We start from the raw sequence: 24,908 nt of genomic DNA on the forward strand, positions 1-24,908 counted from the left end.
TATGAGAGATTCTCTGAAATTTCCAAAACCTATAATACTCATATGTAAGCCCCAATTACTCATACTTACCTTCTATTATTGCCTATATCATTTGTAAGTTGATTGAGTATTTGTGTTGAAGGGTTTGTTTTCCTTGTTTGGTGATTATTTGATATGATTTTTCTTGAGAGTTAAACCTAACTATTCTTAGGGAACTTTGTTAATTAGTCTCTCCTAAGAAGACTTTTATTAAACTTTTGAGTATTGCATATCCATTGTAATATTTTGTGAAGTTTGTATTTGTTTGTGGATTGCAAAATCTCTTCAAAACATTTCCAAATATCTTGTAGGATTTATTTTGATATAACTTTGAAAAGATATTTGTTTATGTGATAGTAATCTTTGTTTCAATATTCATTCACTAATATATTATTTGCTGAATACAAATATTACACATTTTTGCAAACCAAGCATATACATTATTTGATATTTACATGCTTGAGACATCCTACTGATTGAAATATTTGAGACTTGATATCTTTGTGTGAATTTATTGATTGAATATCTTGAGATACAACGATTGCCTATTGATAATCTCACGCACTCATCACACTGATAAAAAATATATTTGAGAGCTGAAATATTGGACCACACTGAGCGTACATATTAAATCATATTGTGGTGTATGTAATTGCGCGTAGTTGAGTTCATATCTGCTTTACTTGAAAACATAATTACTGTACCATTTCATGGATTGAGTGAATCAGTTGTATTTCCAGGCATAGGCCTGAAGAGAGAGACTAGCCCTGGAATAGTCCCAGATTGGCTTAGACCCGGTTAGGAAAGTTAGGTGCGTCATCCTGTTAAGGTGTATAAGCTGAGGTCAGTCCTGTGGTAACTGACCTGGTTGTAATCGGTGCCGCTCCACCCTTAAGTGAGCTATTAGTGGAATCCTCAGGCTTGCAAACTAGAGGCAGGGACGTAGGCACAGTTGACCGAACCCCGATAACATATCGTGTGTTTGTTCATATTTTTGCACTTCATATTTACTACACGTGTATGTTATTATGTGAATGATGTACTTGATTTAAACTTTTGTATAGTATATTTATCGGCGTATTTGGAACTGCATAAAAAGACCCTAGGATGTAATATTCAACTAACATCTAGTTCAACTTAGGAGAAAAGTTTAAAATTCTAATTCACCCCCTTTCTTAGGAATACACCAATTCTAACAAAATATATTTTATTAATAATTAATAGTTATAATGCACAATAAATTAATATATGGCTAATTTTTAATCAAAAATATAATTAATAATTATGGTATTTGTTATTTTTAATCAATATTTAGGTATTTTTAATAAGTATCAATAATATAACATTATTTTTTGATTACAATAATCGTGTTCTAAATTTATATTTATAGCATATAATTATCATATTAGTTTATGTTAAAATAATATTATTAATCATATTAATATTTTTAATTTTTAATATTAATTTAAATTAATAATGGTTCTTTTTCTTCATTTCAAAATTAAATTATGTTTCTACATAGAAAAGAATATATAATTGTCATCTAATATGTTTTTTAAATTATAAAATAGCTACTAAATTTTGTTATATTTACAAATGTGACTCATCCTATAAATAATGTCACTTATAAGTGTTGAAAAAGTAACTATGATATTTTTTTTAAAAATAAAAATAAAAATATTTTTGTAATAATTTTTTTTATAGTATAAGTTAAATGTTATTATGAATACTTTATTGTATACAAAGCTATTAGTCTTCGAAGGGTTTGTGTCGGTGTCTTGGGAAAAAACACATGGCCGCTGTAGAGCCCACACTGAATGCAGGGCTCACATTCGCCCGCGTGTGTCGTTAGCTGAGGCATTTCCCGAAATACAAATCTGAAAAGACTAAGTATTTTAAAACTCTGACACAACGTGGGCGGATAAATTAGTCTTATTTTTGGGTTGAAGAGTAGAAGCATAATGAGGACTTACTACCGTTAGGCCTTTCTATTCATTCTTATTTTGGGATCAAACGGTTTGCCTCACCATCTTACCGGTATTTTGAAAAATGAGCCTTGCCCCCTACGCAGCTGCGACAACCCAACTCTCTCCACCTCCCAAGCCACCAACCATTGTCCCACATCCAAATCAACCTTCCTTCCCTAACCTCAGTGGCACCAAAACAAAAGACTATCACCCCCTCAAACATTCTAACACGCCCATTGACCCCACTGTCTTATGGACCTCCTCCATAGCTCGCAACTGCCGAAATGGCAGACTAGCCGAAGCTGTTGCGGAATTCGTCCGCATGAGGATGGCCGAGGTCGAACCCAATCACATTACATTCTTAACTCTTCTTTCGGGTTGTGCTGATTTTCCGGCAGAAGCGGCTTGTCTTGGAGCTTCAGTTCATGCGTGTGTGTGTAAATTGGGCCTGGTTGTAGACAATGTCATGGTGGGCACGGCCCTTGTTGACATGTACTCGAAATGTAGTCGTGTGGATCTTGCACAATTGGTGTTTGATGACATGCGCGTGAAGAATTTGGTTTCTTGGAACACAATGATTGATGGGTGTATGAGAAATGGGAGAATTGAGGATGCAATTATATTGTTTGCTGAAATGCCGCAGAGGAACACAATTTCTTGGACTGCTTTGATTGGTGGATTTGTGAAGAAAGGTCAGTTTGAGCATGCGCTGGAATGGTTTCACGAAATGCAGCTATCAGGTGTGGAGCCCGATTATGTGACCATCATCTCTATACTTGCTGCATGTGCCCATTTGGGAACGCTTGGTTTAGGCTTGTGGCTACATCGTTTTATTCTGCAGAAGGACTTTAGGGACAACATTCGGATAATGAACTCATTAATAGACATGTATTCTCGATGTGGATGTATTGAGTTGGCTCATCAAGTCTTTGACAGAATGTCCACACGAAGCTTGGTCTCATGGAACTCGATCATTGTGGGATTTGCAGCTAATGGGTATGCAGAGGAGGCTCTAGAATTCTTTGATATGATGCAGAGAGAGGGGTTCAAGCCAAATGAAGTCAGTTTTACGGGAGCTCTTACTGCTTGTAGCCATGCTGGGTTAGTTGATAAAGGGCTGTGGCTCTTCAATATCATGAAAAAAATCCATAAAATCTGCCCTAGAATTGAGCACTACGGATGCATGGCTGATCTTTATAGTCGTGCAGGTAGGTTGGAAGACGCATTGCACATAATTAAAAGCATGCCTATGAAGCCTAATGAAGTTGCACTAGGGTCATTATTGGCAGCATGTAGAACTCATGGGGATGTTGGCTTGGCAGAAAAGCTAATGAGTCACCTTGTTGAGTTAGACCCGGGGGTTGACTCAAATTATGTGCTCCTGTCAAATATTTATGCAGCAGTTGGAAGGTGGCATGGCGCAAGCAAGGTTAGGAACACAATGAAGGCTCTTGGGATACAAAAGAAACCAGGGTTGAGTTCAATTGAGATTGATTGTTGCATTCATGATTTTCTTGCCTGTGATAAGTCCCATGATGACACTGAACAAATTTATGCAATGCTAAAACAATTGTCCCTTGAACTGAGGATATGTGGGTATGTTCCTGGAACCACTGTATATGAATCATATGGACATGACTGAAACTTGTTATCAAAGAAAACACAACTTGAAAAAAAGAGAAAAGAATATATTTCGAAGTCACTTGTCCGGTAAAAAGATGTTCAATTAATGTTTTTGATCCAATGGGCAAAAATAGCTGTGCAAGACCCTACCTAGGGAACCATGCTTCTTTGGATGCTTGAATCCCTTTTTCTTTGACATGCTTGGTGTAGCAAAATTGTTTGGTCAATTTTATGTAATATTTGTAAAATTTGAGTTCAATGACCAGGCACATATGATTGATAGGATTGCAGCTACAAAGGGGAAGATAATTTGGTCACTCCCATGTTATGTCAATTTTATGCTTTTGGATGTCAGTAAACCAACCTTTGTGTTTAGTTAATATATTGGACTGAAAATATGTATTTGATCTGATTTTTGAATACAAGTATACTGTAGCATTTTTCCTTACATATGGTGATTAATTTAGAAAATACAGTATTGCTGTCTACCGAGAATGTTGATGCTATGTAGTATGAAAATGCGTAGTCTTCAAAGAACAGATCAAAAAGTCAAAAGAATGTGTTTAGTAGCCAGAATAGAGGAATTGCAGGAGGCACAACCAGGCTTGCTGGGGAAAGCAGATGAATGCATGAAATTCACTGTGTTAAAAACATTAATTTCACTGTAAAAATCTGAACATATTTAAACCGGTGACACAGCAGAAAATATTTGTTTCCTAACTCGGGTGGATTTTTTTGGCTGTGTAGCTACGGGCAGTATGATAAAACATGTGCTACACTTGTAAGCTGAGTTGGCAGATGACCAGAAAGTTGGACCCACCTTTAGACCTCTAATGTGAGTCCATCAAAACCAAAATTCCCAGGATGCTTTTACATAGCATGTCAATTCAGGCTTCAGGGTAATATGGTCAACTTAGTCTTGGTTTATAGACATTTAGGATTGGAGGGAGAGAAAGGGACAGTTATGGTGAACTCATCCTTGAATTTGGTCCAAAACAATAGATTGCAGCATTGCTTTAGAAAACTTTTTGGATTTTTCGCTCCCTCCTCAACCTTATAGTCCCAGTTTTCCATTTTGCCTTCAAAATTTTCCTTTCTTTCGTCTCATTTCTTCTTGGTTAGGATTGAGAAACTTTCATTTGAGTGCATCTTCACTTTTATTTTCTTCAATTGTCACTTTTCCTTTCCATTTCTGGATGTTTGTTGTGTCCTTTGTGGTAGAAATGCAACTGTGTGACCAGTCACTGGGTATTGGAGCTGCATTGGGATATTTTCCATTGTTTTATGAATTGATGTGCGAGGGAGAGACCTGATGGAAGATGGCCAAAGGAATATATGTTCTGCTTTACTATTGTGGTTTCTTAGAATAGCATATTGTGTCATTTATCCTAATGATCTTAAAATTCTCAACAATTTCTAGAATGAATTAAAAAAACCTAGAGCTCCTGAAAGGCCGGCTGGCGGAGATGACCCATGTGGCCCTCCTTTGCTCCAGTTCTTTTGCTTTGGTGAAATAGTCTCACAATCCAGGTTCAGGGTTTGGGTCTAAAGGGACCTCCAATTTGGCTCGTCAAAGAAACCAATTCAATGGGAAATTTTCCATTTTAGTTGATTGATGGAATTGGAATTTGCATTCTTGGATTTCATTGAATTTGACAGTCTCATTTGCTTTCATGAATTGCTTACTAGTTCCACTTCTCAATTTTTCATTCAATTGTTGTGGATGTGTTCTCGTGGTAAACTGCGATAATCTTTCGCTAACTAGTTAAGCAAGAGTGCTTCAGCTAGTGTTGCATGACCCTTCACAAGGTGTGAAGTGTTCAGCCTGTGAAACTATGTGATGAAGGGGCAGCATCAATGATCTGCATCCATGACAGATAAAAGGGAGGAAAGGGGATGGAGGAAGAGGGAAGAGAGAGAGGAGATACAAGGGGGAACACATGTTCACTTTCTCAATTCAAATTGAACAACCAACTTCTAAATGACTTTCACACACTATTTATAAGAAAGCCTCTAATGCATGCAATTACATATTTACCCCTAAAACTAGATAAAATTATAAATATAACCCTAAAATACACAAATATTACAAACAAGTCCCCAAATACACATAATTCTCTTACTAATTAAACTAAACATACATAATAAACTAATTTATTAAACACAATAACCCTTGTCCAATTCTTCTCCATTAATCTCCAATAAGGGTCCACCTATGGTTGGCATCTTGTCATACCACTATGGCTGTAGGGAAATCATTTCTCGAGATCCATTCCAAAAGGCATGGGAGCTCTGTCCTCTTGGCAAGATCTCAACCTCAATGGGAATCAACTTGTTTGTTTGGTTCCTCAAAGCTTGGTTGATATGAAACTAAAGAGACATGATTCAAACAACAATCCTCTAATGAGTCCAATACCAAAGTTCATTTCTAGTTGTGTTATGATTCTAGTTCCTTTTGTCAAGCTGATCTTGGATTTTAATGTGCCCCAAACCCATTAAATCTTGTTTTTGAATGATCTAGTAATGATCTCTTTAAAGGACCGTGGTTGGAATTGAGTTGCAATCCAAATTCAGATGTTTAATCGTTTATAAATTTGCTTAGGCATCACCTTAATGGCAGTTGTAGTATGTCTCTTGCGAAGTTAGAGTCACTTATTAAGATTAGTCTTGAAGGAAGTAATTTAACTAGGTCAATCCCATTAAATTTGGCTAAATCAATTGATAGTATTGAGAATGTTATATCTGAGTGGGAAAAACCCTAAGCCAGCATTTCCAAAATTCCATGACAGTGTGAAGATTGTTATTGATGGAAATCCCCTTTTGGTTTCTATTGTGAAAATCAAATGTACAACAGAATAAATTGATCTTACAACGTAGCACTCAACGGTGAAATATACAAAACAACAATCTTGCAAATTATAATGAAAGCAATAACAATGACACAAAGAATTACGTGGTTTGGCAATGCCTACATCCACAGGAGCAATCGGCAATGTAATTCTTACTATCTTGAGTCCAGAGACACTTTGTTACATAATGCAACATGTATTTATAAAGTCCCCGGAGGCTTTCCCTGCAAAACCTAACTTGTCCAACGTCCCTATTCAAAATTTGAAAAAAAATGCTGAGTAACCAAGCCAAACCATCGATGGTTTGTAGAGATACCGTCGATGGTTAAATATCGAGAGCAAATAGTCGATGTAATAGGTTTAGAACTGTCGACTATTTCACTGAATCTGGAACAAATCGTCGGTGGTTACAAGGAAACTATCGACGGTTTCCTCCTGCAAGTCAACATTCCTGTTCTCTTCATGTTTTCTCTTTGTTCATGCCTTCCACTCAATTATATGAGTCATATATTACAATAATCTCCACCTTGATGAATATACGCCCCTTAGGAACTAAAAACATAAACCTGCTGCTCCACCTTGACCTAGGGACAATAGGTTGGGACCGCCTCCTGTCTAACAACTGGAGACATAAAGCAATTCCAAGCAATGCTCGAACTTATCCATAGTAACCGACTTCGTCAAGATATCCGTTGCGTTCTTAAAAGTGTGAACTTTCTCACGTACAAGTTCACCTGAAGAGATCAACTCACGGATCCTGTGGAACCTCACATCTATATGTTTGGTTCTTGCATGATACACTTGATTTCTCGCCAAATAAATGGCACTCTGACTGTCATAACACAGCTCAACTCTACCTTGTTGTATGCCCAACTCCTTGACTAAACCAGTAAGCCACAATGCTTCCTTGGTAGCTTTGGCCACTGCCATATACTCCAACTCAGTTGTTGATAATGCCACTATAGATTCTACCATGGACCTCCAACAAATAGGTTCCCCCACAAAGGTGAACACATACCCTATTGTAAACCTCCTATCATCCCAATCCCCTGCATAATCTGCATCAACATATCCTATAACTGACAGATTACTCTGTTCCTTGCAGAGCATGATGCCATAGTGAGAAGTACCATATAAGTATTTGAAAATCCATTTGATGGCACCCCAATGTTGTTTAGTTGGAATTGAAAGGACTTACTTACCACTCTGACAACTTGTGTCAGGTTTGGATACCATAGCATACATTAAACACCCCACTGCACTAGCATAGGAGACCTTTGACATGTCATGGATATCATCATCCGTCCTTGGGCATTGGGCAGTAGACAATTTAAAGTGATTCACTAATGGTGTACTTACCGGTTTTGCATCATTCATACTAAACCTTTCCAACACCTTCTCCACATAACCGCCTCGAGAAAACCACAATCTCTTTGCAGTTCTGTCCCCGCAAATTTCTATTCCAAGTATTTTCTTAGCTACACCAAGATCTTTCATGTCAAACTCTTTATTTAATAGTCTTCAACTGATTTACCTCAATCATATCCTTTCTAGCAATTAGCATGTCGTCAACATAAAGTAACAAGAAAATGAGAGAGCTATCATCAAGATTCTTTACATATACGCAGAAATCATACTCACACCTCTTGTAGCCTATTCAGATCATATAGGAATCAAAACGTTCATACCATTGCCTCGAAGATTGTTTCAGCCCATAAAGTGACTTCTTCAGTTTATAAGTCAAATGCTCCTGTCTGGGTTGACTGAACCCTTCTAGTTGTACCATATAAATCTGCTCCTCCAAATCACCATGGAGAAATATTGTCTTCACGTCCATTTGTTCCAAATGCATATCATAATGTGTCACTAATCCCAACACTATCCTTATGGAAGTGTGTCTAACCACAGGTGAGAAGATTTCATCATAATCAACTCATTTCTTCTGTGAGTATCCCTTTGCTACTAACCGTGCCTTGAACTTCTCTCATTCCTTTTCTGATATTGCTTCCTTTTTCCTATACACCCACTTGCAACTCATCATTGTCTTCCCATCTGGAAGCTCCACCAAATCCCACGTTTGGTTCTTATGCAATGACTCCATTTCCTTCACCATAGCACCCATCCATCTACTTTTCTCTTAGCCGTGTACTACTTCTTGAAAAGTAGTTGGATCCTTACAACTGGTAATGAGAGCATAAGACGCCAAATCATCAAATCCATACCTAGGCGGTGGCCTGATAGTGCATCTGGATCTGTGTATAGGAACATTGTCAACTTGCTAGTTTCCCGAGCTAGAACTTCGTACATTCTGAAGACTATCATCATTGCCTTGAGTCTCTAACTTGACCTACACAACATGCTCATCTCTACCCCAATTTTTTAGATTTTGTTTCTCTTCATCTTCTTCCTGAGTACGCTTCACCTTGGCATTCTCATTGAAAACTACGTCTTTACTGATCACTGCCTGGTTTGTCATTGGATCCCATAGCTTGAACCTTTTCACACCTTTCTGATACTGCAAAAAAATGCAGCGTCTAGACTTTGCATCAAGCTTTGATTTCTCCTCACTAGAAATGTGCACATTCGCTGGACAATCGAATACCCTCAAACTGGAGTAGTCTACCGCATTACTAGTCCATACCTCCTCTATAACTTTTCCCTCTAGTGATGCCCTTGCCAATCGGTTTACCAGAAAACATGTCCTAGTAACTTCCTTGGCCTAGAATTTTTTCGCTAGCCTTGCATTCAACCTGAGACACCGAGCTCTCTCAACTAAAGTTCGGTTCATCCTTTTTGCCACACCATTCTGTTGTGGTGTCCAGTGAACTGTGAAATGTCTCATTATGCCATGTTGCTCACAAAACTCCATGAAACTCAAATCACTGTACTCGGTCCCATTGTTTGACTTGAGGCATTTAATTCTCCTCCCAGTCTGGTTTTCCACCTCAGCTTTCCACAATTTAAACCTGGTAAACATATCTGACTTGTGTCGCATGAAGTACACCTAGACCTTCTGTGTGTAATCATCAATGAAACTCACAAAGTATATGTGTCCACCCCATGATGCTACTCTCACTGGTCTCCAAACATTTGAATGAATGTTGTCAAGAATACCTTCCGTCTTATGAGTGATTGTTTTGAACTACACCATGTTTTGCTTCCCAAGAACATCAAACTTGTAGAAGTTTAGCCTGCATGTTTTAATACCCTTCAAAATATTCCTCTTATGAAGTTCCTTCATCCCATGCTCACACATATGCCCTAACTGCATATGCCATAAAATGGTGTCATCTAACTCAGAATCAACGGCTGCAACTCCACCTACAACTGTAGTGCCCAACTGTGCATAGATGTTTCCCGCTAACTTTTGCTCTTTCATCACCGTTAGAACGCCTTTACACACCTTCATAACCCCACTTTCGGACTTGCAACTAAATCTGTTACGATCCAAAGTGCCCAATGAAATCAAATTCTTCCGTAGGTCTGGTATGTGCCTTACATCACATATTGTTCTTACATCACCATCATACATTTTAATTCTGACGTTTCCTATTCCAATTATTTTGCATGCAGCATCATTTCCCATTAGAAAAAAACCAGAATTAACTAACATGTAGGTGTTGAACCATTCTTTATTTGGTGTTATGTGATAAGAACACGCCGAATCTAGGATCCAAGAATCTGTGAGGCGATCCGACCATGATGAAACTAAAAGCATATCACCATCACTGCTTTATAAGTTTCCTTCTTCCACTACATTTGCTGATTTTGAAGAGCCTTATTGATTTTTAGCATTCCCCTTCTTCCTTTCCAAGCACTCCGATTTTATGTGCCCCTTTTTCCCACACCTAAAACACCGAATATCCTTCTTCTTCTTGGACAGCGATAGAGACTTATTACCACTCGATTTGTTCTGAAATTTGCTTCTCCCACGTTCCTAGTTACCCTTTACCACAAGCCCTTCACCATGTGAAATTTTTATCGATATCCTTCATTCTTTGATGAAAACCCAACAATGCCCTTGTTACCTCTTCCAAATTTAGGATTTCTTTGCTCCATGTTAGAGTAGTAACCAAGTTCTCATATGTGTGAGACGCAGGTAGGGAATTCAATAGCAACATCGCTTTGTCTTCTTCCTCAAATTTCATATCAACCCGCATTAAATCACTTACAATTTGATTAACTGCATTGATGTGTTGGTTCAAATCCGAACCTTCCTCCATCTTAACCCAATACAACTTTTGCATAAGAAATAATTTATTCGTAGACTTAGACATATATTGGCTTTCAAGATTCTACCAAACAAGCGCAGGAGAATCCTCTTCCATGACGTGATACAGCACGTCATCGGCCAAACATAATCTAATAGTCTCCATAGCCTTCGCTTCCAATTCATTCCAATTTGTTTCATCCATGCTTTTCGGTTGAACTCCGTATAAAGCCTTCACCATACATTGCTGCACTAACAGATCCTTAACCCTTCTCTGCCATAAACCGAAGTGTAACGCCCAAAATATCTGCTATATTTTTTTTCCCACATAATAATAATAATAACTCTGATACCATAAAACATAAACTAATCAACCTGGACCCCAAAGGAAATCGGGGATATACCTGTCTATACATACATGACAACTATGCAGCGAAAACCATGATTTATTCAACCTTATATACAACATCAGAGTTTTACTATAACCAAAATACACATATACTTCCCAAAAAGAACCATAAATACCCTGGGTCATATGCCTAAAAATCCATCTTGATTTCAACTTGACTACTTACCCTTAAGCTAGGGTAGCACCATCAGCCTCCTCTATCTCGGAGCTCGGTCCACTCGTCTATCGGGGTTTCCTAAAATGTTTGTATTTTTGGGAGGAGACACCTCTTAGTAAGTGAAATAGACTAATATCAGTGTGTGGTAACATGAACATTATTGTGCTAAAAACATATATTGTTCGTAATAAACTGTATCTGATAAGTAAGGAAAATCTGTACAAAACATAACATACTGTTCTGTATCATTCTGAATAGTAAATCAACTTAACATATTGTATCGTACTAAATTTTTGTATAGATATAAAACATTTGTTATATCTGTATATTACTGAAATTATACTCTGGATGGATAACTGTATATCATGAACTAACCCCACATGATTCGGGTTGTGTGGCCCATGAGCTGGACTTAACTCTGGCTGACCTACCAGGCTAAGTCAAACATGACATAACTACGCACGATTACCCGCCCAACCTGGTCTGCCCATCCTACTCTCCGCAACACTTCGGGGCTAATCGGCCTCCGACCTAACACTTTCTGAATAGTGTGGTTGCACTGTCAGCTATTACCAACTTGATCCGCCTATCCTACTCTCTGCAACACTTCTCGAGTCGGCACACAGGGGTTACACTGTCAGCTTATACCAACTTGGTCCGCCCATCCTACTCTTCGCAACACTTCTTGGGTTGGCATATAGGGGTTACACTGTCTGATCTGGCTAGCTAGCTATGGTACCGTGCTATGTAATTTGTTCTGGTCCATCAGGGATTCTGATATCATATAGTAAATTTCATATAATATATAACTGAAACATATCTCTTTTCATATTTCTGCATAAAATCAGTCATATCATAATTTCTGAATAAACTGTTATATATAAAAATTTGTCACAATATCTGGGCCGGCTGAATAATCACGGCATCTGGGCCGGCTGAATAATCACGGCATCTGGGCTGGCTGTATAATCACGGCATCTAGGCCGGCTGTATAACTATGGAATCTAGGCCGGTTGAATAATCATGGCATCTGGGCTGGCTGAATTAACACGATATCTGCGCCGGTTGAATTATCACAATATACTGAAAATATAATTTCTGTATTGTTTATAGTTTTTCTAAAGACTATTGTCAAATCATGCCTATATTGTGAATTCATAAAATATTCTGACATATCATTATTTACAGTAAAATTTTTACTTATGCCACACACCAGTGAGTACTATTCTTTAATAAATTATCTGGCCTAGGAAAACATATTTTGTTGACAAAATAATATTAAATCTATTTTCAAAGTTTCCTCAGTTCAACATCAGTATTCCCAAAAACTATACTAAATTATATATATAAATTTTTGAATCAAATACTGTATATTCAATAATTAATTTTCTGAAAATACCTGACTTAATCTATACCCTTACTTGGCTTACTGAGAAGCCTACTGACAACCCTAAATCCACACCCCATGGCGTTCGAAGTTCAAAATCCTGAAATTACATTTCCCCAAATTTATCAACTCAACCCTTAGAATATTTCTCATTTAGCATATCCTAGGTCTCATATACTCCAAATTAACAATTAAACCCTAAAATACCTTACCCTAGTTTTGGAGTGGTGCCCTGAAACTCCAACTCAACGATCTACTCCGATTAATTTGCAGAGAATTACTTCACAAACCTCGTGGTAACTTCGAATCATCAAAACGGGCTATAATCAAAGCGAAAATGAAGAGAGAAGCGGGTTAGGGCCATAGGGTTTAGAGAGAGATTTTTTTTTTTTACAAATGAAGCTCTCGGGACTTCCCTTTAAAATTAGTTTTGCCAAGAAAACCGTCGACGATTTTCTGCACCTCTCACAAAACCGTCGACGGTCTGGGTTATAACCCACCTCTTTTTTGCCGTTTCACCTGTAACCAGATTGCGGTAAATTCAAAACCGTCAACGATTTTCTTGGCACTTTAGAAAACTGTCGCCGGTTTGGTCCTTACCAAACCTTTTTCCTCTTTTCCTTTGCTTTTCTTATTATTTCTATTTTTCGGGTCTCTACATTCTCCCCTCATAAAATTTAGTCCTCGAAATTTGCTATCTATCACATCTTCCAATCTTAAGGAAAAACATTGCAATTTTATTAATTACCCTCACTTATGGTGAAGGAATACCGTGGTTACAAGAAAGAGTTCTAAGAGATTACAACCATTCAAAGAAAATTCTCCCAAAACCGTTTATATACTAAAACCAAAACACTATCTATAGTACACTATACTATACAAATCAAAATACATACCTTATTATCTACTTTTACTTACTAGTTCAGCTTTGAGCTCCACTGAATAGATGTGGATATTTCTGGCGCATCTGTTCCTCTAATTCTCATGAAACTTCCCCAACTGCATGATTGCGCTATAGAACTTTTACCAGTGGAATCTTTTTCGTGTGTAGTTCATGCTCTTTCTGATCTAAAATATGCACTAGCACTTCTTCATATGTCAGAGTATCCCTAAGACGTAGTGCCTCATAACTGATCACATATGAGGGATCTGGAACGTATTTTCTCGACATGGAAACGTGAAATACGTCGTGAATTCTGGACAGCACCGGTGGTAATGTCAACCTGTAGGCCACTGGATTCACTCTCTCAAGAATATCGAATGGTCCAATGAACTTAGGGTTCAGTTTACCCTTCTTCACAAATCTCAAATTCCCTTTCATCAGTGCAATCTTCAGAAATACATGATCCCCTGCATCAAACTCTAACTCTCGTCAGCGAGTGTTTGCATAGCTTTTCTACCGACTCTGTGTTGTTCTGATCCTATCTCTGATGAGTTTGAATTTAGCATGAGTTTGCTATATCAGCTCTGGCCCCATAATCTATCTTTCCCCAATCTCTTCCCAGTACAATGGGGATCGATACCTCATGTCATATAATGCCTCATATGGTGTCATCCCAATGCTGACCTGATAGCTGTTATTATAAGCAAACTCGACCAATGGTATGAACTAGATCCAACTGCCCCCAAAGTCCAGCACACATGCTCGTAGCATATCTTCCAGTATCTATATTGTCCTCTCTGTTTGCCCATTTGTCTGAGGATGAAATGTTGTGCTGAATGACAACTAAGAACCCATGGCTCCTTGTAAATTTTTCTAGAAAAGAGATGTGAACCGTGGGTCTCGGTTTGATATTATGGACACTGGCACGCCATGCAGTCTAACTATCTCCTGAATGTACAACTCTATCAATCTGCTCATGGAGTAGTTAACCCTAATAGGCAGGAAGTGGGCAATTTTCATCAGTCGATCTACAACTATCCAAATGACATCCTGTCCATGTAGTGCCGGTGGTAACCTTATGAAAAAATCCATCGTAATGTGCTCCCACTTCCATTCGGAAATAAGAAGTGGTTGCAATGATCCTGCCGGTCTCTAATGCTTAGTTTTCACTTGATGGTACATCAAACACTGATTCACAAATTCAATGATCTCTCCTTTCATATTGCTCCACCAAAAAGATTTCTGAAGATCCCTGTACATTTTAGTGCTACTAGGGTGTATAGTATAAAGGGATCGGTGTGCTTCTTCCAGAATAAATTTCTTAATTTCAGCATCAGCTGACACACAAAGTCTGGCACGAAACCTCAAAGTTTTGTCATCTGAAATACTGAACTTCGCCTCCTGACCACTCCGCATCTTATCCATAATCTTCATCAACTCCACATCTTTCACCTGAGCAGCTTTAATTCTTCCCTGTAATGTGTGTTGTATAACTAAATTAGCAATAAATTCTTGATGATTACCCTCTACAAGCTCCACCCCGAGTCTTTCCAAATTCATTTTGATTTGATGTGTAGTTATTATAGTTGATATAGATGCGCTCCCTGATTTACAACTCAATGCATCAGCTACCACATTTTCTTTTCCTGGGTGGTAACTGATGGTGCAATCATAGTCTTTAATAAGCTCGAGCCACATTCTCTATCTCATATTCAATTCCTTCTGTGTGAAGAAATACTTCAAACTCTTATGATCCGTAAAGATTTCACATTTCCCACTGTACAGATAATGTCTCTAGATCTTTAAAGCGTACACCACTGTAGCCAACTCTAAATCATGTGTCGGATAATTCTTTTCATATTTCTTGAGTTGTCGAGAAGTGTATGCCACCACTTTTCCTTGCTACATCAATACATACCCAAATCCTTTTAGGGATGCGTCATTGTAGATCACAAAATCTCCATCCCCTGATGGAATGGTTAAAACTGGTGCGGTGACTAGTCACTGTTTCAACTCCAAAAAGCTTTGCTCACAATCATCATTTTATTCAAACTTAGCATTCTTTCTGGTTAGGCGTGTTAGAGGCCCTGATAGTCTAGAAAATCCCTCTACGAACCGGTGATAATATCCCACCAGTCCCAAGAAACTTCTAATCTCCTGAACATTCTTCGGTCTCTCCCAATTCACCACTGTTTCTATCTTGCTAGGATCTACAGAGATTCCATTCCCGAATATTATATGCCCAAGGAATGCAACTTTTTTTAACCAAAATTCACACTTCTTGAGTTTGGCATACAACCTCACCTGAAGTACCAGCCTTAAATGCGCCTCATGCTCCTCGAAACTCCTCGAATAGACCAGTATATCATTAATGAAAACCACTACGAATTGGTTCAAGTACTGATGGAAGACTTTATTCATCAGATCCATGAATACAGTAGGAGCATTCGTCTGACCGAATGGCATGACAAAAAACTCATGGTGACCATACCGAGTTCGAAATGCTGTCTTGGAGATATCCTCTGTCTTAATCTTCACTTGATGGTACCCAGAGCGTAGATCAATCTTTGAGTAGACCTGTGTATCTTGAAACTGATCGAACATGTCATCTATATGGGGAAAAGGATACGTATTTTTAACTGTTACTTTTTTTTATTTCTCTATAGTCTATACATATCTTCATCGTCCCGTCATTCTTCTTTATGAACAGAACTGGTGCTCCCCAGGGTGATACACTAGGTCTGATAAATCTTTTATCTAACAAGTCTTGCAACTGATCTTTTAACTCTATCAACTCTGCTGAAGTCATTCTGTAGGGAGCTTTAGAAATCAATGTTGTCCCTGGAAGTAAATCAATAGAAAAGTCAATCTCATAGTTGGGAGGTAATCCAGGTAGCTCCTCTGGAAAGACATATGAAAATTCCTTCACCATTGGAATATCGATAAGCTTCAAATCTTTCTCTGGCACTTCCTTTACACAGGCTATATATCCCGGACATCCATCTAGGAGTAGCCTCCTTGCTTGAATGGTTGACACTAACTGTGGTGAGGAGCGCACGTGCAACCCCACAAATTTAAACTCCTGCTTTCCAGGAGGTCTGAATATTACCTATTTCAGATGACAGTCGATGCTGGCATAATTAGCAACTAACCAGTCCATTCCCAAAATCATATCAAACCCATGCGTGTCTAACACTACTAAATCAGCTAGTAATACTCTTCCCTGAATATCAACTAGCTAGCCTTTGAGCACCCTTCGACACCCCACTACTGATCCTGTCAATATAGTTACTAATAATTCGGTGTCTAACAGTTGGGTTTCTACCCCGCATAATTTAATGTACCTTATAGACACGAACGAGTGTGTGGCCCCTGAATCAAACAAAATAATAGCTTTAATTAAAAGCGTATTAAATGTACCTGTCACCACATCACCAACTGCCTCAGCATTTCCTAGTGTCAATGCATAAACAAGGCTGTGTTCCTCTACTGGCCTCCTCGGGGCACCTGGATATTCCCTTGGAATGGTTTGGGAGCAGGAGCATTACTCCGCTATGCATGACAGTCTCGTGCCACGTGTCCCAGTCTACCACACTAATAGCAGACATTTTTCCCCGCTCGACACTCTCCCGTGTGTCTCTTACCATAACTAAGACAACCGGGATAAGTCTGCTCACCCTACATCTCGCGGCTCCCCATCTCTTGCCTCTGTCCCCGCAGTATCCACCTCTCCTCCATGGGCCTTAGCTAGAACGCGCCTGAGATCTAGGAGGTGTGGGTCTCTCCCTCTGGCCTTGCACCTCGGTACCCCTCTACCTGCTCGCCTCTGCCACAACGGCTCTATCCACTAGCTCGGCGAAATCTTGCACCTTCAAAACTGCCACCTGTTCATAGATTTCTTGCCTCAGACCTCTCTCAAATTTTCTTGCCTTCTTTGCGTCATTAGGAACGATGTACGGGGCAAAGCGGGACAGTTCAATAAATTTTGCCACGTATTGTTGGACTGTTCGATGCCTCTGAGTCAGGTTAAAAAATTCCTCCACTTTTGCTTCTCTAGTGGTGGTAGAAAAATATCGATCGAAGAACACCTCTTCAAACCGGCTCCAGGTCATGGCTGCAGGTACGGATCTCTTCTCCTCTAGAAGTCTCACAGCAGACCACCAACATTCAGCCTCCCTTGTCAATCTGTAAGTGGCATATTATATTGCTCATCGATGTAGCGTAGTATAGTCAGTATCTTTTCCATTTTCTACACTTAGTTCTCTGCCGCAATCGGGTTTGTACTCCCTGAAAAAGTCAGAGGCTTCATTTTGGTGAACTGCTTTATAGTACAGCCTTGATCTGCTGATGGGCCTCCCTTCTCCCTAGAGCTCCGTGCAATCTCAGTCATAACCTGCTGCGCTACACTGCGCAGAACAGCGTCTAAATCACCGCCTCCCATACTAGAGAGCCTTGCGCTATCATCACCACTGGCATGAACATTGCTACCCCCAGGGTCCAACCTGAAACGAAAATAAACATAATCTGAAGACCTTATCTTCATAACATAATTAATATATTTATCTAACTAAAATCTCATATCATCAATTAATCTGACGTCCTTATTCTACATTTAAGATTCAATCCTATAATTTAGAAATAAAACCCGACAATAGTTTACCATGGCCTTCCTGAAATCGTCACCCCAGGAAAGACACAAAAACCACTACAAAAATCCTGCTTCCAGAATGCAGAACAAAACCCTTAATTCTCCTCTTAACTTCCCAGCATTGACTTACTAAAATCCTTATCTACCCTATTTACTATTCTCTCCAAAATTTATTCCTATACTCTGGTATTGTTCCTGTTGTATACTGAAGTTTACAGAACTTAGCAACCTAGGCTCTGATACCACATTTGTAAAGCCCCAAAATCTCTGCTACATTTTTTTCCCACATAATAATAATAATAACTTTGATACCATAAAACATAAACTAATCAACCTGGACCCCAAAGGAAACTGGGGATATACCTGTCCATACATACATGACAACTATGCAGCAGAAACCATGATTTATTCAACCTTATATACAACACTAGAGTTGTACTATAACCAAAATGCACATATACATCCCAAAAAGAACCATAAATACCCTAGGTCATACCCCCAAAAATTCATCCCGATTTCAAATCAACTACTTACCCTTTAACCAGGGTAGCACTATCAGCTTCCTCTATCTCGGAGCTCGGTCCACTCGTCTATCGGGGTTTCCTGAAATGTTTGTATTACTAGGGTGAGACACCTCTCAGTAAGGGAAATAGACTAATATTAGTGTGTGGCAACATGAGCATTATTGTGTTATAAACATATATTGTTCGTGATAAACTGTATCTGATAAGTAAGGAAAATATGTACAAAACATAACATACTGTTCTATATCATTCTGAATAATTCGTAAATCAACTTAACATACTGTATAGTACTAAATTTCTGTATACATATAAAACATCTGTTATATCTGTATATTATTGAAATTATGCCCTGGATGGATAACTATATATCATGAACTAACCCCGCATGTTGGAGGTCCGTGGGCTGGACTTAACTCTGACTAGCCTACCAGGCTAAGTCAAACATAACATAACTACACACAATTGCCCACCCAACTTGGTCCGCCCATCCTACTCACCGCAATACTTCTCGAGTCAACACACAATGGATATCCTACTCTCCGCAACACTTCGGGGCTAATCGACCTTCGATCCAACACTTTCTGAATAGTGTGGTTGCACTGTCGGCTATTACCTACCTAGTCCGCCCATCCTACTCTCCGCAACACTTCTCGAGTTGGCACACAGGGGTTACACTATCAGCTAAACCAACCTGGTCCATCCATCCTACTCTCCGCAACACTTCTCGGGTCGGTACACAGGGGTTACACTGTCTGATCTGGCTAGCTAGCTACAGTACTATGCTCTATAATCTGTTATGGTCCATCAGGGATTCTGATATCATATAGTACATTTCATATAATATATAATTGGAACATATTTCATTTCATATTTCTGCATAAAATCAGTCATATCATAATTTTCTAAATAAACTATTATATATAAAAATCTATTCACGACATCTGGGCCGACTGAATAATCATGGCATCGGGGTTGGTTGTATAATCACAGCATCTAAGACGGCTGTATAATCACGGCATTTAGGCCAGCTGTATAATCATGACATCTGGGTTGGCTGTATAATCATGGCATCTGGGCCAACTGTATAATCACAACATCTGGGCCGGCTGAATTATCACAATGTACTGAAAATATAATTTTTGTACTGTTTATAGTTTTTCTAAAGACTGTTGTCAAACCATGTCTGTACTGTGAATTCATAAAATATTTTGGCATATCATTAATTACAGTAAAATTTTTACTCATGTCACACACAAGTGAGTATTATTCTGTAATAAATTATCTGGCCAGAGAAAACATATTTTGCTGACAAAATAATTTTAAATTTGTTTTCATGGTTTCCTCAGTTCAACATCAATATTCCCAAAAACTATACTAAATCATATATATAAATTTCTGAATCAAATACTGTATATTCAATAATTAATTTTCTAAAAATACCTGACTTAATCTATCCCTTTACTTGGCTTACTGAGAAGCTTTCTGACAACCCTAAATCCACGCCCTACGGTGTTCGAAGTTCAAAACCCTGAAATTACATTTCCCCAAATTTATCAACTCAACCCTCAGAATATTTCTCATTTAGCATCTCCTAAGCTCCATATACTCCAAATCAACAATTAAACCCTAAAAAGACCTTACTTACCTTGGTTTTGGAGTGGTTCTCCGAAACTCCAACTCAACGATCTGCTTAGGTTAATTTGCAGAGAATCACTTCATGAACCTTGTGGTAGCTTCAGATTGTCAAAACAAGCTATAATCGGAGCGAAAATGAAGAGAGAAGGGGGTTAGGGCCGTAGGGTTTAGAGAGAGAGATTTTATTTTTTTTTTCTTATTTTACAAATGAAGCTCCCTGGACTTCCCTTTAAAATCAGTTCTGCTGAGAAAACTGTCGACGGTTTTCTGTACCTCTCACAAAATTGTTGACGGTTTGGGTTTTAACCCGTCCCTTTTTACCATTTCAACTATAACCAACTCGCGGTAAATACAAAATCGTTGACAATTTTCGGGGCACTCCAAAAAACTGTCACCGATTTGGTCCTTACCAAACCATTTTCCTCTTTTTTTTTTTCTTATTATTTTTATTTTCCGGATCTCTACACGAAGTTTCCCATTCCATCAAATTTAATGACATCAAACTTTGCAGAAGAAGTTTCAGAAGCCATTATAACAATGCTCTGATGCCAAATATTTAAATGAGTATTGTTAATTTTTCAATTGAGTTTTAGTTAAAGTGTTAAATTTGTGAATCTTTGTTTGGGTATTATTATTATTAAAGCTTATTTTTTTTTATCTCAATTAAATTTAGCATTAGATTTAATTATTGTTTGAGTTATTTATTTAATTGATTAAAGTCCAATTTGGTTCTTGAAAAAAAAAAAGAATAAAATACAAAAATAATATATATATATATGTTAAATTATTAGTTTTCCTTAAAATTAAAATTTTCTTTGTTGAAATTCAATTTAGTTTAGGTTTAATCTTATTGAAGTTTCCATTTTTATCATGTTTAGTTATTGTTTAAGTTATTAAAGTTGTAATTTTTGTTCAAGTTCTTGTTTGCTTTTAAATTTTGATCTTGATTAAAGTTCTGGATTTTAGTAAAAGTTGGGTTTTTTTCTTTCGCATTTGTGTTGGATTGATTATTTATTTATTTATTATTGCATGTTTTAATTACATAGGAAAGTTATCATCTTTAGTTTTTATTCCGAAGTTCAATACGTGTTTCAATTCTTGTTCGGTTGTTAACGTAGGATTTCCGTTTCTCGTTATTAAATTCAGTGCGTGTTAGGAATTAAGATTTAAATTGCATGTTCATTTAATTTATCAAAAGAAATCTCAAACAATCTAGAAAACCCGATTCTGAACCGTGTTCAATACCTTTTGTTTCTTATTTTCTGATTGGAATTACATAAAATTTGAGATTAAATTGCGTTCCCTGAGGAGACGATTTGGCTTTTGGGCTAAATATTACATAACAGAACTCTTATACTTGGGATAGCTTTCGAGCTGCTCATTTTTCAAGTGAGTCAAGTTTTTGGCGCTGTTGCCGAGGAGTGCCAGTTTAAATTTCAAACTTTGTGTTTTTCCAATTATTTTTGATTTTTTATCAAATAAAAAAATAAAAATTTTGAAAATATTGAAAAAAAAAAAAAAATTGATCATGCTTGTTTGCTACTGTGTTGGTGAATTTTTGCTATTGCATTGATGTTTGATGCCCCGAGTCCAAGATAATTCGAAGAGACTGTTTAAAATTTCACTTGGCACCAGTAGTGATACATAGAGCACAAAATCTGACTATTCTCCTATTACTTTTATGAGTGATTCTGAAATTGATTTGAGCAATCTGTTTGAACAATTCTTTGAGGAAGTTGTGGCTGCACCTGCACCACGTACACTTCAAGATTTTCTACAACCTACACGCACATCTACACCTTCCTATATTGTGTTACCACAAGATGCACTGAACTTCACCATTAAGCATGGTATATTAACTGTGATACCCCAGTTTCACGGGATGGATTCTGAGAGTCCATACCAACACTTGATAGATTTTGAGTTGGTTTACACCACTTTCATTAATAGGGCTGAAATCGATGAGTATATCAAACTTTGCCTGTTTCCTTTTTCTTTGAAAGATAAGGAAAAAATCTAGTTTCATTCTCTATAACCTAACTCTATTACTAGCTGGGCTGAAATGCAGTGTGAGTTCTTACATAAGTTCTTTCCTTTTTAGAGAACTCAGTACCTGCAAGAGCAGATCAGTCAGTTTATGCAGAGAGGTGACGAGACGTTCCAAGCTTTCTAGGAGAGATTCAAGGACCTGATGAATATATGTCCACACCACGGATTCAAATCATGGAGGTTAGTGACTTATTTTTATACTGCTTTAACCCCTATATGTAAATAGTTTGTCCAGACTATGTGCAGTTCTTCAGTAAGGAACCAGATGAGGCTCTATCATTCTTCGATTATTTAGCTGAGAGTGCCCAACAATGGAACACACGACATGAACAGGCACCAATAGCAGTACAATCTCTTAGAGCGATTAGTGGTGGCAGTAGATACGAGGTCAAAGAGGAAACTAGTCTACAGGCTCTTGTTGCTGCGCTGTCTAAGAAACTAGAGGTTATGGAATTAGAAAAATTGAAAGCTAAGGATTTCTTTATTTGTGAGACCTCATACCACAAGATTCAGGATTGTCGTTTACTACCAGTTTGGTAGGAGAGTAGATTTGGTCGAGTACGATCAGCGAATTGGGTCAACAAATCTCAGAATCAACCGTTCTCGAACAATTATAATCCTAGATGGAGGAATCACCCAAACCTCTCATGGAGGAATGATTAGTCTGGTCCATCATCTCACAGTATTAGCAAGTTCCTTAATCTTATGTACCACCTCTATAGCCGCTATATCACCCAATTGCAGCTCCTCAACAGTAGTATCAGTCACAACAAATTTCTCAAAGCTATGCACCTCCGGGATTCCAACCAAATTGAGCTCTTATTCCCTCAAAGAAATCTTCTGATGATAGCCTGACGCAGATGGCAAACATGTTTCAACAATTCATGCAACTTCACGTCACAACCAATAATTAGAGTAATCAAACCTTCAGTGAACTGAGAGATACCATGAATAAGATAAGCACAAAACTGAATACCTTAGATAAAAGGAAATTTCCTACACAACCTCGGCCTAATCCCTAGGTATATCGACAGCAACAGAAATCGGTGCATAATGTTTTAAGGGATGCTTTTGAGTCTGCTAAGGAAGTTATCACCTTGAGAAGTGGAAAGGAAGTTTCCCATCCTAAAATGCCTACTGATCGACAAACAGTTACTCCAACACTTGAAGTGACAACTGAGATAGATAAAGGAAAAGAAAAATCAGATGAAACAAGCTCAAGTTCAAAGAAGTCAAATAATAAGGAGGATGAGACTGTTAAGGAGTATCAACCTGTGGTACCCTATCCTCAGAGGTTAACATTTGGTAAAAAAAATAAGTATCATACTGAGATATAAGAAATATTCAAACACGTGAAGATCAACATTCCACTTTTGGATGTCATACAATAAGTCCTTGCATATGCAAAATTTATAAAAGACCTATGCACAGTTAAAAGGAAACTGAACGTGAAGAAAAAAGGCTTTCTTGATTGAGCAAGTTAGCGCGATGATATTGAGTCAAACTCTGCAGAAACTTAGAGATCCTGGTTCTCCTATTATTTCTATCATGATTCATGAATCTCGTATCGGGAAAGCTTTACTTGATTTTGGGAGCAGTGTGAACTTGCTCCCATATTTGATATATAAGCAGCTAGGTTTAGGTGAGTTGAAGAAAACTACTATGATGCTACATTTGACAAATAGATCCGTAAAAGCTCCGCGGGGCGTTGTTGAGGATGTATTGGTTCAAGTTGACAAATTTTACTACCCCGTGGACTTCATTGACTGGACATGCAGCAAACTGTCTCCACCATATATCAGACCCTTGTTATTCTTAGGTGGCCATTCCTTGCTACTTCTAATGCCCTGATTAATTGTCGAAGCGGAGTACTTAAGCTCACGTTTGGAAACATGACACTGGAAAGGAACGTGTTCAAATTATAAAAAGTAGAAAATTAGGAGAAAATTCTAAAAATATTTTTGATTTGTTGTTATTTCAAAATTCAGCAAAAAGAACAATATATATATATATATATATATATATATAAATCAGATGAGTAGAAAAAGCCAAGAAAAATACTTTGAAACTTGAAAATCACTTTCTTTTTGAGTTCCAAAAACCTCCCAACTAGTATTTTAATACTTAGAAAAACACTAGAAGATTTCCAAAATTTGGGAGTGTATTTTATTACATATTTTCAATTTTATCCCTATGATTTTAAGGCGAGGGTATGAGCTTTTGGCCTTCATGTACCTTTAGTTCTGAGGGAATATGTATATATTTATATATTACGTATATTTTTATATTATTTATTTATTTATTTATTTATTTTGCATGTGTATTGGTAAATTCTTTAGAGGAGTGATTTTAAAGACTTGTTAAATTAACTTAGGATAATTCCAAATTAATTAGGTACCGTTCGTAAGAACGGGCGTGTAGGGGGTGCTCGTATCTTCCCCTCGTGTAACCGAACTCCCGACCCCAACTCGTGTAACGTAGACCCATTCTACCCTTAACGGGGTAGTAATTAAGTGTTCTAACCATGTTAAAAGGTTAGTGACGACTCC

The 24,908-nt window shown here is 37.8% G+C and overlaps 2 protein-coding genes across 2 annotated transcripts; one reads left to right on the forward strand and one right to left on the reverse strand.

Moving 5' to 3' along the window:
- The first annotated feature begins 1,924 nt into the window (after positions 1–1,924).
- LOC131147692 (pentatricopeptide repeat-containing protein At1g05750, chloroplastic) lies at positions 1,925–3,702 on the forward strand. The gene has a single exon (XM_058097217.1). The coding sequence runs from the start codon at positions 2,068–2,070 to the stop codon at positions 3,625–3,627; it is 1,560 nt and encodes a 519-aa protein (XP_057953200.1). The 5' UTR covers positions 1,925–2,067; the 3' UTR covers positions 3,628–3,702.
- Positions 3,703–8,804: 5,102 nt separating this feature from the next.
- LOC131148343 (uncharacterized) lies at positions 8,805–17,615 on the reverse strand. The gene is made up of 4 exons (XM_058098058.1): positions 17,320–17,615; positions 16,924–17,021; positions 15,808–16,112; positions 8,805–8,972 (listed from the first exon to the last, which is right to left on the reverse strand). The coding sequence occupies exons 1-4, from the start codon at positions 17,613–17,615 to the stop codon at positions 8,805–8,807; spliced, it is 867 nt and encodes a 288-aa protein (XP_057954041.1).
- Between the last annotated feature and the right edge of the window lie 7,293 nt (positions 17,616–24,908).

The sequence above is a fragment of the Malania oleifera genome, chromosome 2 (assembly GCF_029873635.1).
Source record: "Malania oleifera isolate guangnan ecotype guangnan chromosome 2, ASM2987363v1, whole genome shotgun sequence".
Classification (NCBI taxonomy): Eukaryota; Viridiplantae; Streptophyta; class Magnoliopsida; order Santalales; family Ximeniaceae; genus Malania; species Malania oleifera.